General features: G+C 41.5%; 1 protein-coding gene across 3 annotated transcripts in view; it reads left to right on the top strand.

Annotated features, from left to right (window-relative positions):
• Positions 1-320: 320 nt before the first annotated feature.
• The window catches only part of tdrd3 (tudor domain containing 3), a 37,562-nt gene continuing 20,870 nt past the window's right edge, over positions 321-17,012 (top strand). For all 3 annotated transcript variants that reach the window (XM_079997908.1, XM_079997906.1, XM_079997907.1), the window contains exons 1-7: positions 321-502; positions 1,790-1,874; positions 3,619-3,684; positions 11,301-11,461; positions 15,995-16,136; positions 16,306-16,377; positions 16,791-16,946. In XM_079997908.1, the coding sequence (XP_079854034.1) occupies positions 465-502; positions 1,790-1,874; positions 3,619-3,684; positions 11,301-11,461; positions 15,995-16,136; positions 16,306-16,377; positions 16,791-16,946 (720 nt within the window). In that variant the 5' untranslated portion in view covers positions 321-464. The remainder of the gene's footprint in view (positions 503-1,789; positions 1,875-3,618; positions 3,685-11,300; positions 11,462-15,994; positions 16,137-16,305; positions 16,378-16,790; positions 16,947-17,012) is intronic.

Here is a 17,012-nt window from a genome sequence, read left to right as displayed (position 1 = left end):
GAAATATGACGTCACACACATTTCAACGACCAAAGGGGGCTAAAGTTCCTTTTGCCCGGGTGTTCGTTTGGAGCAACTTTGATGCCGACTTCTCGGTAGTTTTGCGCTATTTCGATCTGTTCGCGCTTGTAGAATTCACCGGCTCCGCCCATCCAACGCATTTCCCGCGTCGACGCCCCCGTCCCCGCCGCACAGAAGCGATGGAACCCATTTCGCTCATAAACCGAGATATCTACGTCACATTTACACATCTCCGAGTTCGAACCGAATGCAGCGCCCGAGCGCATCGGCGCTGTCGCACGCTGGTGACGTCACGGCCGTTCGAAACGGCCAACGTTAGCGACCGTAATGAGTTTCGAGTCCAGAGGGAACGTCCAGCCGAACCGGGGAGTTGCTGCTGAAGAGGTGCGACGCGCGGTGGACCGTTTTCGTCGTCTGGCGTAGGAACAAACCGACGGAGGAAAATGACGGCTCTGGCAGAGTCGCTCACCAAAGAGGGCTGGTAGGTAGCAGGCTGTATAGCGGACGATGCTAAGCTAACAACACAATACCCTTAACAGTGTTAATGTGGCGTTCTCCGCTGGCAACCATTTTCTATCTATCTATCTGTCTGTGTATCTATCTATCTATCTATCTATCTATCTATCTATCTGTCTATCTGTCTATCTATCTATCTATCTATCTATCTATCTATCTATCTATCTATCTATCTATCTATCTATCTATCTGTGTATCTATCTATCTATCTATCTATCTATCTATCTATCTATCTGTGTATCTATCTATCTATCTATCTATCTATCTATCTATCTATCTGTGTATCTATCTATCTATCTATCTATCTATCTATCTATCTATCTATCTATCTGTCTGTGTATCTATCTGTCTGTGTATCTATCTATCTATCTATCTATCTATCTGTCTGTGTATCTATCTATCTATCTATCTATCTATCTATCTATCTATCTATCTATCTGTCTGTGTATCTATCTATCTGTCTGTCTGTGTATCTATCTATCTATCTATCTATCTATCTGTCTGTCTGTCTGTCTATGAAATATTAATTAATCATGACTATTAATCACCACTACCTTCATGCACGCTCCACCTCATTGAATATGCTGCTTGTAAATACTGTATATAACACACTACATATAGTGTGTATACTTTTTTTATATTGTTTTTTTTCTTTTTTCTCCCCTTAAACTGCGGGACCTTTTCTTTTTACCTTTTACTGTATGTTATCTGTGGTCATTGAGAGTCACTGGAATGCATAGTACGTATCTGTTTTTATAGTTGAGTGTCTCGTGTCTTAATTCTTAATTTATTTCAGTGATTGTTATGATTAACATGACGACTCCCGCTGCATGCTTCCTGTTGAACGTTAAAATGAACCTGATCATTCCAATTGATTACGTTTTTAAACCCTTCGCTTACTAGTGCGGTCACAATCATAGCGTAACCCGCTCCCAATTATTTCAGCAGATCGCCATCTTTTTGAAACTTAAACTTACGCGGAATTTGAAACCAATTTTGGAAATGTCACAATAAATAAAATGTCATTCAGGTGAGTTTCCATTCACATTTTTATGTTCCATTCTTCAATGACAATAAGTGGCTCTTGTGCAATGGGGAAAATATTACTACATTACTACAGGTTTTATTCCTTGCCACTATTATATTGGTATAAAATGAACCAAAAAGTCATTTCATGATAGCGACGGCACCATTGATCATCTCGAACCTTTCTATGTTTCCCCCTTTTCTCCTTGTGTGGGACGCCCTGCAGGTACCTCAGTGATGAGGGCATAGCGGACCTGAAGGCCAGCGCGGAGAACGTCTCACACGCTGACATTATCGCTATCGCTCTCAATGTAAGTTATCTTTCGAAAGTTTGGATGTCTTTATCATCCAGGGAAAAGAACATTCAAATTGCATAGCAATTTACCCTAGACTTTGATAGCGTGTATTTGCTCGTGCTAGGTTGATGTGGCTACAATTCGCTTTATTCGGGAGAAATCTTACATCATTAACGTCCATTACACTGTTTAGTGGGGATGTTAATAATTTACCGAGAACTGACAAAAATAATTCTGACCTATTAATACTATCAGTTAAACAGTTAAAAAACTATTTAAAAAAGTTTGCTACATGGCAAAAGAAAAATAAGCTATACAATCTATTTCTTAAATACAACTCATAGGGACAGGAGCAACGAAGGCTGTGACTGCATTACGGGATTGAGCTCATTACTGCCATCACTGCAAAACAAATAAAATAAAATTTTATATATATATATATTATTATTTTTTTTATCTTTTGTTTTTTTTGCTGGTTAAAGTTACAGGAGTGATATGAAATATAAACACAATAATTATTAAGTTATCATCATTGACTGTCTTCCATCCTATGTAAAAGGACTTCTGGAGAAACTAAACTTTTCAGTTGCTCTGCTCGTTGCTGGGAGGGACAGTCCATTAAACATATGGGGGATTTATTTTGTGTCTTATCATTATTATTATTATTATTATCTTTATTTGTTTGTTTATTTCTTTGTTTGTTTGTTTGTTTGTAGGGCTGTACCCAAATTTTGTCAGTTGAATCAGATCTGGCTGTTCAATACAAATATTCAACTGTGGTTGGCACACGGAGGAGCGGCAAGAGTTCCTCCGTGCCCTGTTCCCGTTCCTCCAAATTAAACAATTAAAAACAGTAAATTCACACTGTTTTTAGTTATTTTATTTGTAGGAACAGCTCCACGGCTCTCTGGTTGTGCAATTGGATCGGGCACATAGAGTTCACGTAAAAAAAAATATTTATGATTCGCATCCCTACTATTTTGTAAAACAAAACAAAAACATTTGGTATTTTTACCATTTATATTTAGCTTGCACATTTTTAGAAACAGCTATTCAACATATGCTGTTTCCATTGTTGGTGGCAAGGTCTGCATTTCTCGGCCAGAATGCCCTGGAAAACAAGTACATGCAAGAAGAAAAATCCAAATCAATCATTCAGAAGAAGGCATACTTTGGAAGAAATAGAGTGACCAAACAAATGTAGCCCTAACTGGAAATCTTAGCAAACTTGTCACTATTCCTTGTGTCGATTACGCACATTTTAGTATTTTTAGAGCTTACTGTCCGTAATCACCGGGTGTCATGACGTTTCACTGCATATATGTATGACCGTATATGTATGTGACAAATGATCTCTTGAAATTGGACTATTCCTGTGTTTCTAGGAAATTAAACCCAACAAAGGGGGTTGTATATTATGTCGAACTTCAATACTTATAAACATATATTTTAACTTCTGCTGGATGAAGACATGGTGCGCGCGTGCGTGTGTGCATGCGTGTGTGTGTGTGTTCATTTCAATTGAGTTCTTAGACCCTTAGAATAATCCACCCAAGACAGATGATCTTATGGATTTCCACTTTAAGCAGTACAACCCTGCCTAAATAGCAATATAAATCCCTTAGCCGTAAATCATGTGGAACTTAATGTCATGGTCAAATATCTTGTGTAACGACTTCATTATAGTGCAACCAATAACTTGTATGTCTTCATTCCAGTGAATTAATTGTGAGTCACTCATTCATTTCTATTTACACAGAGCGATCTCAGACCTCTCGGCAGGAAAGTGCTGCCTTCAGACATCAACAGTGGACGTGTTGAGAAGGTGAGTACGACTGCGTGCCATTCTACAGGACATAGGCATTTTCATAATGTGCATATTGAAAAGCTGACAAGAGTCCAAAATCCCCATTTTTATTTTTTTTTAAAGGGGACCTATTATGCTAATTTTCAACATGTTTAATATCGGTCTCTGAGGACCACAAAACGATGTTATTAAAGGTTTTTTGCTGAAAATACCACTCAGGTTATGCTTTCTAGCCATTCTAACCTAGCTGTTTTTTGTGGGGTGGAGCCACCCTGCTGAGGCCCCTAGTTCTGTGAACCAATGGGGTTTGAGCACAAGTTCCAGGTTCTGGGACCTTTATCCCGGGTTTCGTTTTAAGAAGTTTGTAAACTGCACCGGGACACAGCCTCTGGCAAGGAATTTCTTTGTTTGATGTAAATGTCAGATTTTATTTATTTGTTTTATTTTTTTGAAAGAAACACAGCAGAATTGTGTTTTTTAAATACTGACATTTCCATCATCAACAATTTCTTTGGAATTCATACAAAAGACATTTTGTATGAATTCCTCTTTGTTTTAAAAGATTTGTGCTGGACTATGCAGCCAACAACAGAGCACTTCCAATGCTTAGCTCTTCGCTCTTTGCCACCGTACCTGCTAGCAGTGGCGCTCAAGCCGTGGATGGAGTTACTCACATGGGGGGTTGGTTCTAATTCCAATGTGGGCTCAGTGATCTATGAAGGGATCAGAAATCTGATCACGTTGTTTCAGGACAGGTTTTCTCACAAAGGCTGCCCACAAAAAACTGACTGGGTTGTTATTTTACAGTTTGTGTGTTAGTAGGCCCATCAGAGACCCACATGTATGTGCACGAGCACTAGAAAATTAGTGTTTCATAATAGGTCGGCTTGAAAAAATGAACAAATCAGTGAGTAAATATATCTCTTAAATAAATAAACAAATAAAAAATGCACTGCGCCTTCAGATCGGTAATTCAGTATTCATACCTTGTAACTTTTTCTGTCTCAGAATTCATAGCTATTGAGGGTGTAGCTGACCTGTCAACCTGTACGCATTCTACCAACTACTCAATTCTTAGTCAAAATACGGAGGTACGAAATGCCAGATGAAACTATCGCTAGATTGATAGATCTATCGCCTGACAATATTCCAACATTGTGCAGACTGTATCTATTGCTGTCATAACAGCAGCGCTCCATTTGTGATACGTTAGACTACTTTTTTTGAGACTCGGTTCTTGACGAGTCACTGAGTAAAACGAGTCGTTTGATTTGATTCACTTGATTTAACGCACGGTAAGTGAAGGAGGACTTGTGTCAGCCATTTTTATATATATATATATATATATATATATATATATATATATATATATATATATATATTTTTTGTAGTGATTGCAATTTATTTGCAAAGTATCATATAAACATAATATCAATGTATATTTGCATTTAAAGTGAAAGAGACATTGATTTTAAGTTTGAACTAGACATTTCCATGTTACTTATATGTTGTGTCCTACTAAAACTCAGTGAGATTTACACGTTGAATTATATTGAAACAGTGACACTAAACAGTGTCAAAATCAGCAATTGAACTATTGCAACGGTAGTCTATTTGTGCAGCTGTCCAATCGGGATGTATTTGTCATTGACATACAGCAGATTGGAAATCGGAATCTGCCAATCAGACTTAAAAAAAAAAAAAAAATTCAGAAATCGGAATCGGCCAAGAAAATTGCAATCAGTGCATCTCTAGTTGGTAAACATGTTCGGTAACTTTATGAGATGATGCGTTTCAAGGGTTAGAGATAGACTTGTATACTGTGCATAGTTAGCTGTACAGTGGTACCTTGAGTTACAAGTGCACTAACATACAAGTTTTTCGAGTTACGAGCTGTCGTTCCGTAGATTTTTTTTGTATTGATTTGCGAGCAAAAATTTGAGTTACGAGGAGCGAGCTTCAGGTACGCCACCGCTGGTGGGCGTGGCGAGCGAATGCGGCCAGCATCCCGTGTCTCACTCCTTCACTTCACAGTTACCTGAGCGTGGAAGCATCGCTTTTGTGTTTTGTCCTCGCGATTTGTGCTTTTTGTGTAGTTATTTTGCCAATTCATTTTTTCGAACCATGGGTCCGAAAAAAGTAAGTGCTGAGAAGAAGAAGCGGATGATGTCCATTGACTTAAAGCGCCAAATAATAGTTAAACATGAGCGAGGTGTACGTGTGATGGAATTGGCGAGGCAGTACGAGCGTAGTACTTCTACGATATGTACCATACTGAAGCAGAAGGAGACGATAGAGGCTATTTCGCCAGCCAAGGGCGTTCAAATAATGTCTACTCTGCGGACCGCTGTCCATGAAAAGATGGAGAATCTGCTGTTGGTGTGGTTGACGGAGAAGCAGCTCGCAGGAGAGAATGTGATGGAGGGTATCATCTGCGAGAAGGCAGAAGAGAAGAGAGATCTACACATTCTCTTTTATTGTGTTTTATTATGTTTTTATACAATATTTGTTATTTATAAATACATTTTTCTTATTTAAAAACATGTAACAAAAAAAACTTGTGGTGTTTTTTGGGGGGCTGGAATGGATTAATGGCATTTCAATGAATTTCAATGGGGAAAATTGATTTGCTATACGAGCAGATTGAATTGAAGCTCTGTCACGGAATTAAACTCATAAGTCAAGGTACCACTGTAGTAGCTTGCATACAATGTGATGAGCCTCATTACGAGACGACTACAATGTGAATAACTGATGGAGTCATTTAGCTTCTTCTCCGTAAAGGAGGCAAATGTGTGAAGCTGCTGCGGAGCTGAAACAAACTGTGCTCCTTCCCCTAGTTTTACATTTGAGTGTTTTAAAGGTGGATGGGTTAAACCCAGAGGCCCCATTTCACCGGCCGCCATCCAAAGCGCGCGTGTGTGTGTGTGCATGTGCGTGTGTGTGCGTGCATGTGTTGTAGTGTGGTGTGCTGTGTGACGATTAAAGATAGTTCTTCTGGCTTTTCGGCCTCTTTTTGCCTCTGTCAACAATGTCATTGCCCCCCCCCCCATTCCGTCTTTATACCTTTTACACAGAACAGTGAGGCAAAATAAAGGCGCAACAGTCACGCCTTGAACAGGCTGTGTAAACGGTGCTACTGAGCCCCGTGTTCCACAATGGAAGATGAAGTTGCCAGTTAAAGTTATACACCAGGGAAAGACACTTTTTGTGATTCAGTCGCAGACCTCTGGAGCCCTGCCCCTACTCGCGTCTATTGAAAGTTTATTAATATTACATGTGTTGCGTGTCAAAATTGCACCAAATTTGACACTGCACGTCCTTAGGTCCCCAGCAATACACCCACCAACTGTGAAGTAGATGGGGTAAAAAGTTGTCGAGATAATCGAAGGACATACATACACACAGAGATTCCTTCCTTTATAGTTAGATAGTTAGACATCACACTGAGAGATACACACCCCTAATAGATATATTGATAAAGTTCGTGATTGGTTAAAATGGATGTTCAAATTCATAGTTGAGGACTGAAATGGACAAAAACAATAGTTAGTTTGATTACCATTGAGAACCAGTGAAAATGCTTTGTTACTGCACTGATTCTAGAGTGCAGTAATAAAGTGCTACTTTTGATGAAAGTTAATCCAATTATTACTAGGGATGTACAGAGAGCCCAGATATTATAGGGGACCTATTATGCTCCTTTTGGATAGTAAAGGGGACCTTTACCAATGGGGTTTGAGCATGGCTTCCGGGTTTCGTTATATTTACTCTGTGACTTTCACAAATTTCACCTTATACGTCCACCAAAACCTGTTGGTGGACCGGTCTACTGCGCGTTTCGGTTTCCATGTCTCTAGCCAAGACAAATAAAAACAGATTGTTCTTATTTTAGATCTATTTGTTTTGATTAGTCTCTACTTGTATGAAATAAACATTTTAAACCCAACTGAGGGACTAATGCATAGGGACAGTGCATTGTGTAATGGTAAAAAAATGGGCGATTGACATGGTGGGGTGAGCAGCCACACCTGACCTGGATCAAGGTGATTGGGATCGGGGTGGCTGCATGCCTGTTGCTCGTTGGTTGGTGGTCTAACAGGCAGCAGGTAAAACCTCCATCCGCGTGATAGCTGTATTAGCTTGCGTACAATGTGATTAGCCTTGTTACTAGACTGCGACGGTGTGAATAACTGAAGGAGTCATTTAGCTGCAGTAAAGCAAATGCCACAGACTCCCTGTGACACAATTGTCGTACTTAAAACAGTTTCCCAAGGTTTGCAGGATAGCCAATACTTGCAAGAGAAATTCCAATTTTTGTTTTTTTATCTTAAAATAACAGCTCTAAAAGCATTTTGATGGTAGACTGACTTGTAATATGAAGAATGGCACCTCTTTCATTCCCACCCACCCCCGAATGGCTGTTCTTGCACCATTTAACGTCTGTGTTCGCGTTTTCCACGGGAAAAGTGCATTATACTGTATGGCACTACATCACTTCCATGATGTTTGGCTTCGGTAATTACCATCTTCTTTTACCATCTTTTATTTTTGCCAAGTAAAATTTATAAAAAAAAAAAAAAAAAAGCCTGATAAATTATAAGCTTTGGCTCAACTTTGGTCTAAATGGCTTTAACAATGCTCATACAAAACGCTCCACCTCTCCACGACGCGGATGAGATGGGCCGTTGGTGCATTCTGCACTTGCACACCGGACGGTGTGCACCCGCCCTCTTTTTCATTGTGCCACGGGGTTTGCTTCACCCTCTGACTTCTGTTACCTACACCGGTAGCAGGGGGCCAAACACGGTGCCCTCTTGGAACCGCGGGGAGAGGTGCTCCGAGGAAGCCATAGACTGAGTGCTTGCTGAAGCGGCAAGGTCCGTGTAAGGGGCACTGTAACCTAGGTGTACATTATATTTGAGTTTGTAACATTACAATTATTTTTCGACACCGGACCGAGTTTTACGACAGTGGTGTAAAAGTGCAATTGCACTTAAACTCTAGGTGCGCTTAGAAATAACATAGTGCTGCTTTTAAAAAAAAATGTATATAATATAAACCCCAGCTGGTGAAGTAGAGGGAAACTAAAAGCTAAACTAGAAGCTGTGGATTTTAAACAATATTTACTTCAATGTGGCTGCTAAAAGAATTTGTCATCACCGTCAGACTTTTTCTAAAATAGTTTTTTAAGTGTTACAATCAGACAATCATTGCCTGATGTCAGATAGAATTGTCAACTCATTACACTCTGTTTCCGTCTTCAGTTTGACATGCCTCCACCCTAACCATTTTCCTAGGGGGAAGGAGATTCGATTTTCCCAACCAATCACAAAGAGACCAACTTATCCGCCCGAATCTCACGTCATTAACCTTGACACCGATGTGTAGCCAATGCCAACGCACTGGTTTTGCCGGGGTTTTAAAAGTGGAGCAAGAGGGGAAAAAAAAATAAAAAATAGAAAAGCAGAGTGCTGTTTGGTTTTCAAACTCATTTGTACTTCAGCGGCGTCTGTATTGTCGTTTGGCATTGTTTTTACTCCTCCTTTTTTCCGGTTGACAACGGCATTAGTCCCGCCCCTGGCGCTGATTGGCTAATCGTTAGTCCCCCGCAGCTCTCATTGGACCGATCATTTTTTCAACCGAGAAACCGCTGTTTCATGTCATGGTGCCAGACCAGAAGAATCAGTCAACTTGGTGGAGTGGGCAGATTCAAAGGTCTGGACCCAGGCAAGCAACCATATGATGGTGAGCTATAGCTCTTAGGGACCTCTTTTACCACCACACACTTTGTACTGAAAGCATGAAAATCCTCGAACCATGATCTTGTAAAGTTTTTTTTTTTTTACAATTTAAAATAGTTATTTACATGATATTGTGTTGCTGCTGTCACAACCATGATGTGTCAACACAGATTTGACTGAAATTATGAAATAAAAGTCTGTCATTTAAGTATACCACAGGGTCAAAACTAAAAGTCGCCCTTGCAGAGCGCGTGTATGATGTGTAAAAAGTTTGTCTGTTTCAACGAAAGGCAAAAGAGGAGAAAGGGAAGGAGAGACAGAAAACAGCCACCGGAGAGAGAAAAAGCTTTGAAGGATGAACTAGACAAGAGAACAAAAGAGAGGAACAAATGGAGAAAGCAGATGTGATGACAAAAGTGTTACATAGGAAGCGGCGACACAGGAATCGCCAAGAAAGTGAGAAAAGCTTCACATTTCAGGAAAAGTCAGATTTGACACATTTTTGCTCATACCAACAGCTTCCATGAATTAGTTAGAATTTTTGAATTTTGTTCGAATTTGTTTTTTTGAGGTCTGACAAGTTTTATTTCATGTATTTTAATGCTAAAGATGTGTTTCATGTGAGATGAGGCTTCAATGGATTATGTTACGTATTATAATAATCAACATAAGTGGATATTAACATTTCACAAAACATATATGTACCTATGTGGTTGAGATAAATGGTTTGAAAGCTCTAAATATGTATTTTCTGAAAAAAATTGAAATTCAGTACAGGTATTCCTCACTTAACAACCTACCTGTTGAACAACCGTTTGGACTTAGAACCAGCTCTCTGACCAGTCTGTATTGTACTCTGTGTACAATACTAAAGCATCTCATCATCCTTTATATACCATATACACTGTATACACCTCATCATCCCTTTTCTCATAAATAAATCTAACAGTTTTTCTTATTTAGAGTATAATTTGTATTAATTATATTCTTTTTTTATTGAGAGAATCTGTGTATATGGTATATGTATACTCCATTGCTCGTGAGTTTTCTCAAAACTCAAAGGAAAGGGTTTATTGTTAGAAGCCAATTGAATTAATCTATAAAATAAACAAAATAAATATGGTGTCGGTGCATCCCTAAAAACCCGGAAAATAAATTGTGCTGTTATGGGGTTTGTTTTATGACCGAAGTGCAAAAACATTGATAGATTTCACGGATCTCAACTGACGGTGTGCAGTTCTCGTCAATGACACTAGATGGCGCTCACACACCAAAAATGGAATGGGATGGAACGAGAATCCCATAATTCTTACAGAGAACACATCTCAAAGAACATTAGAAGATGTTTTATTTTTTTCGGGCTTGGTCATTTCTATTTTACTGGCCTGTCATCTCATATGTCGAAGTGAAAACTCCTTCGGTTAATGTTTTAATTATCACAGTGAATCCAAAGGTAAAACCACAAAGCTGATCTGCTGCACAGATTAGTGTATGTCGCTGTAATATGACGGCTGTGCTTTAATTACATTCAAGGATGAGTTTTGGTCATCCGCTCTAACCATTTCAGCAGGTCTATGTTGTTGTTGTTTTTGTTGTTATTATTATTATTATTATTATTATGTAGTCAACTATCATGTTTTATTTTTCACTAAAGTTGGGGTGGGGGTCAGGGTATGCCGGGACCTCTGCAATTCTTTACCTCCATGATGCTGGGCCAAGAATTCCCATTTTCATTTTTGTATTGAGATTTGTATTGTTAAAGGTGAAGACTTAGACTTGGAGTCCATTATTGTCATATAGTATCAGATGAAAAACCGACATCCCCGTTCATTTTATCTATCCATTTTTCTTCTTCTTTATTTCACAATTTTTCTCTTCGCACGCGGCCAGCTGGACGGGCCATGCGTTCTCCAGCTACAGAAGGTGCGGAACCTCTCTGCCCCCAAAGACCACGAAGAGTCCCAGGCGGCCCCCCGGATGCTGCGGCTGCAGATGACAGATGGACACACCACCTGTGTCGGACTGGAGTTCAAACACCTGTCCAAGATCAGGTAGATACAGAGTGGGTTTTTGGGGGGCGTGGGATTTAATCTCCACTCCCAGGATATGGCTTGTTTTATCTTTTTACTTTATTAAAAAAAAACCAAAAAAAAAAACATTAAAGGTTGCAGGGAGATTGGGTGAAGCTGGTACCACAGTAGACTCAACAGAGTTGAAGTCCCAGTCGGCCGCCAAAAGATGGCAGTGTTTCACCGTGAATGCTGAGTCTGCCACATACCAAACCTTTGAAAGCCATTAGAGGGGAAAAATAAGAGCGCAGACCTTGTTACTTTCTATGGCGTCCTTGTCCAAATAAAAGGAGCTCTGCATCAAAAGTGGGAAATGTTTCCGCATCATCTTCCCCCATCACTGTACTTTTTCTTTTCCTTTTTTTTTTTAACACGGTGGGCCGGTTGAACTGCTATGCCTTCGGCCGATTCTCTGGTCATGTCCGTTATGAAGGATTTATCGTCTCCTTCCCAGTATAAGGTGAACTGCTCATGCTTGCCAAAGTAGGTTCTTAAATCTACCATATCAGAATATCAAATTGGCGACATCTTGGGGCTCAGGCCATGGCGTGGCTTTGTTTCCGCTTTTCTTGAGTTAAGGTCGTGGCTAATATTCTGTAATCCTCGGAAGCTGAGAGGTCTTTACCTCCCCCCTTAAATAAGCATGGCTCAGGAGCATTCAAAGTCTCCAGTGCTCTTCACAAACGCAAGAAGTGTGCTACTGTAACACCTCAATTTCCCTCTGGCGAAAGATAAATAAAGTGTCTTGTCTTTCCGGCCTCGTATTTTTCTTTTTAAATGTCGTTCCGATTTAACCCTCCATTTCACCAATCACTCGAGTCAAATCCCTTGTATGAATGTAATCCAATTTTACCTGTGCAGCTTATCATTTAGAAATTCACAGCCTTCTCATGTGGCCAGATAATAAGCGTAGGTTTCCTGATAAATGCAGACAAACCGTAGGACGCATTGGAGCCTTGTATATGGTTCAATCAGCACACCTCTGTGCCGGTGTGGGGTTAGCTGTTTTCATTCTACTTAATGTGTTTGGCACCTGTTTGGCTGGTAAGTTGAGTTCTAATCATGCGATTATATGCACATAACATTGGCTGTTTACACTATTTTAGGAGCATGTTTTATACTATGCACCACTGAGGCTATGTACTTTGCACTTATAACCTCGCGAGCCTTTGAGATGTCAAGCCACTGCTTTGTAATGTGGTTTGAAAAACATACGTTTTTCCAATATATCTGCACATATATTGATACATATTATCACAATAGTGGAGGGGTGTGTCGTCATACATTGCCATTTCTATCCCAAGTTCATCTTTCTGGTTGTCTTTTTAGTAACAAGTTATTGTATAGTTGTTATTGCCATGTTTTTTGTCTATCTAGCTTTCTGTGGGTCTGTCTGTCCATCCGTCCTTCAACCTACGGTATCTATCTAGCTACATATCTATCTGTCTAGCTACATGTATGTTTGTCAACATACAGTATCCAGTGTTTCCCATACATTGATTTAATGATTTATCAACATTGACCGCCGTGTATTGATTTTCCCTTTTTTTTATTTTACTATTTAAAATAGGTCAAATCTTTTTTCATTACAGAGCTGTGTGATTTCCTCACTCTCTCTCTCTTTCTCTCTGTCTCACTCTCACTCTCTCTCTCTCACACACACACACACACTCACACACACACACACACACACACACACACACACACACACAGACCCGTAGCCCCTCCTCTCCCTGCACACTCTGAATCATGCGTGGGATGTTTATAAGGTTGGGTACCGAAACCCTGTACCTGGTTTCTATACGATCAGTATCTACCGGACCAAATCGCAATGCTGATTTTGGTTCCTCATTTCGGTGCGGTGCTCCGAGCTGCTGATTGAAATATCCGCCCTCCGGTGCCTCGAAACTGGAGCGCACCGTTTGAAAGCCTCCTCTCCCGTGCGACACACCTTCTAACTTTTGGCCAAGAGCCCAAACAGTAACGGTGCTTGTCAATGTCACATTGTGTTCATTCCAATCATGCAATAAAGCCCTCTGAAATAATAAAAAAATGTGGGTCCTCTGCGTGTCCTAAAGGGAGTGATGGGGGCGCAATTTGCACCCCCTCCCCAGCAGCCGCCACAAATAGAATCCAATTCTTGGGGAAACACCCATATCTGTCCCTCTCTCTATCGACACATCGGAGCCCTGCTAATCTTAAATATCATACACCAAAACCTCTATCTGCTCAACGACTCTGTTTTCCTCCCTAATCTTCGTTGTTTGCCCATCCGCTTTGTCCTGTTATCCACCTTCCGCCTCGAATCACTCAGATAGCTTCTTGCCCTCTCCAAAAAAAACCTCCCAAAACAAACAGGTAAACAAACAGACAAGGCCTCCTTCTACACCCCCCCCCCCCCCCCCCGGCCGCCACCATTTTCCTCCCCTTTATCTGCAATTTCCAGTTGGTGGAAGCTGATCAGCTAACAATTTCCCACCCTTAATGATATCTCAATCACGGCAGTGGTGGCTGTGGCGACCGCTGCCATGGTGACCAGCCAGCCTGTACAGGTGGAGTGGCCCAGAATGGGGGGGGGGGGGGGGGGGGGTGCTGTGCCTGCCCACACGCACGGATACACAGTCAAACACACACCCCACACACTAACCAGTGCTGTCACCAACAGTGGCTAGTGTTTTGGGAAAGTATGTCTGGTGCTGTTGAGGTGGATCACAGGTGTCTGTGCCACCCTGAACACATTTTGTGTACCAACCACACAATTCTTGGTCAATATACGCAGGTATGAAATTCCAGCTGAAACTATGGGGTGGGGGGGTAGGGCGGCTGGTGGGGTGGGGCAGGTCGTGTGTGTGTGGGTGGATGGGTGGGTGTGTGGTTTGTGTGTGGGTGTGTGTGTTCAAAAAAGAGTGAAAGAAAGAAGATGAAGGCTGTTTATTGGATAAATATTTTATCGCCTGACAATATTCCAAAATTGTGCATCGCTCTCACTGCAGTGGAGCGTCGGCTCTGGTTCATAGTGCACGAGCTCCGATCGTGATGGAAATGACTTTTTTCTTTTTTTTTTTTTTTTACCTCAGTTGGTTTAGTGAGTTCCAGTGAAAGAGGATGAGAAGAGTCTGTCATTTATTATTTTTATTCATTTATTTTTTTGCAATGATTGCAATTATTTTTGGAATGGCAAGTACCATATAAATATAATAGAAAGGTATATTTGCACTTAAAAGTGAGAGACTTTCATTTGAAGTTTCAACTGGACATTTCCATATTGGTTATATGTTGTGTCCTACTAAAACTCAGTGAGAGTTAAAGTTGTTGTGTTGTATTTTATTTTATTTTATTTTATTGGAACTCAGGGACAGTTTCATGTTCTATTATTGTTCCCTAGTGAAAGAGAACAATAATAAACAGTGTCCAAAACAGCAATCTCACTATTGTTGTAACTGAAAATTGCAGTGGGAGTCCATATGTGCAGCTGTCCTATCACGTGAGCGTGATCAGATCACATGATGTATTTATCATTGAAGTTGGCGAGACCAAGTGAGAGCAAAATAAAATTTGATTTCTCCGATCACGGATATAAACTCAAAATGATTGGACGACAATGTAAAAAGATATTTAGTAGTCAATGTTTAAATACGTTTTATTATGAACATACAATTAAATGAAAATCAGAATCGACGGGTCGAATTTTCTTATAATTTGAAATCAGAATCAATCAAGAAAATTGCAATCGGTGCATCTCTAGTTGGTAAACATGTTCGGTAACTTCACGAGATGATGCAATTCAAGGGGTGTATCCTAATAACATGAATTTGTATACTGCATATTGTTCGCCGTAGTATCTCGCATATGATGTGATTAGTCTTGTTATGAGACGGCTACGGTGTGAAAAACTGATTATTCTGGAGTAATTTAGCCGCAGCAACCGAAACACCACGGAGAGTCCGTCTGTTATGCTATTGTGGTACTCAACATAATTTCCTACGGTTGGCAGGTCGGGTGTGTGTGTGTGCGCGCGATTGCATCAAGAGCAAAAGGCTTTCCCGCTTTTCACGCCGCCCACTATCACGAGAACCACCCCGATCCAGCCCCCAGCGGTTTTCGGACTGAAGTCCCTAATTGCTGCTTTAGTGAGCGGCATCAGTGGCTTGAAATCCCTCCTAAGTCCCTGTGCTTCCCTAATGAGAGAGGCAGAGGCCTTATCAGGTCTGATGAGATGGAAGGGCTTTTAATTTACCATGAGGACGGGTGAGCGGCCAGGATTATTAATAGTCTACCTCGCCACCCCGTCCCCTGGCAGCACTCCATTTCATTTGGAAAATGGTACGGGTAAGGAGCTCGTGGGTGCAGGGGGGTTCAGAATTGGGGACGCCGCGATGTGTTAAGGTGAGATCTGTGATGGAAGCGTTGGTTTTTCCTCACATCAAATGCCAGGACTGTAAATGCCTCTGTTGGTTTTGTTCCCTTTAACGCATCTCTCCCTCCCTCTTTCTCCTCTTCTGTCCTTTTTCAAAGCCTCAACACCCCTCCCGGGACGAAGGTGAAGCTCATCGGCACGGTCCTGGTCAAGAATGGCTTCCTGCTCCTGGACGATTCCAAGGTCGCCGTGCTCGGAGGAGAGGTCGACCACATGGTGGAAAAGTGGGAGCTGCAAAGGTGTGTGTGTGTGTGTGTGTGTGTGTGTGTGTGTGTGTGTGTGTGTGTGTGTGTGTGTGTGTGTGTGTGTGTGTGTGTGTGTGTGTCGGATAGGGTAGTAGTATCTGCCGCGGTGTCTTGACCTCCCCCTATTTCTTGTCTCCCCCCCCACCCCCCGGTTCCACCTCCAGAGCCTGGCCAAGCACAGCAGGAGCAACATTGGCACAGAAGGCGGACCACCGCCATTTGTACCCTTTGGGCAGGTGGGAACGGCCGTAAGAAAAGAAGAGGCTGTACGTTTTAACAGCAGCTTTTAGAAAGTGACTGTACGCGGCGTTCGTCTTGGGCAAAGCATTCAGTCAGAGCGAGTTATATCAGTTGGCGTTATATGATATTTATTTTGTTGTAGCAGCACAAATGGACGGGGGGTCGTTGGATCACCACTCAGCAAAACACCAGGAAAGGTTTTAAGGCTAGGTTGTAGAATGCATTGATTACCTCACCAGTGCCAAGTGCCACCACATTGATGAGCACAAATAGTAGATGTCTGAAGTGTCTGTAGTGTACTTAGAAGAAGGTATGGACAGTTTCTCAAACAGCCAAGACTTCAAATAAGCAGATAAACAAACTAAACCAAACCCTCGCCCTCACACTCCTTTCTCTTCGCGGCCGCTAGAAATGTGTGAGAGGGGAGGAGGTTGACACCAGGGAGCTGGACCAGAGGAAGACCTTGCAGAAGGACCCTGCCGCCACCGCCAGGACCCCCGACGAGAACGACGAGTTCGAGAAGCAGCGGACGGCGGCCATCGCCGAGGTGGCCAAGACCAAAGAGGTGCGTGGCATCCCACCCAGGGCGGACCTTTACTTTCTCGGCTCACATGAATGCAAGAGCAAAAAG

This window comes from Zeus faber (assembly GCF_960531495.2).
Source record: "Zeus faber genome assembly, chromosome: 3".
Lineage (NCBI taxonomy): Eukaryota > Metazoa > Chordata > Actinopteri > Zeiformes > Zeidae > Zeus > Zeus faber.
This window is presented reverse-complemented; position numbering and strand designations above follow the sequence as displayed.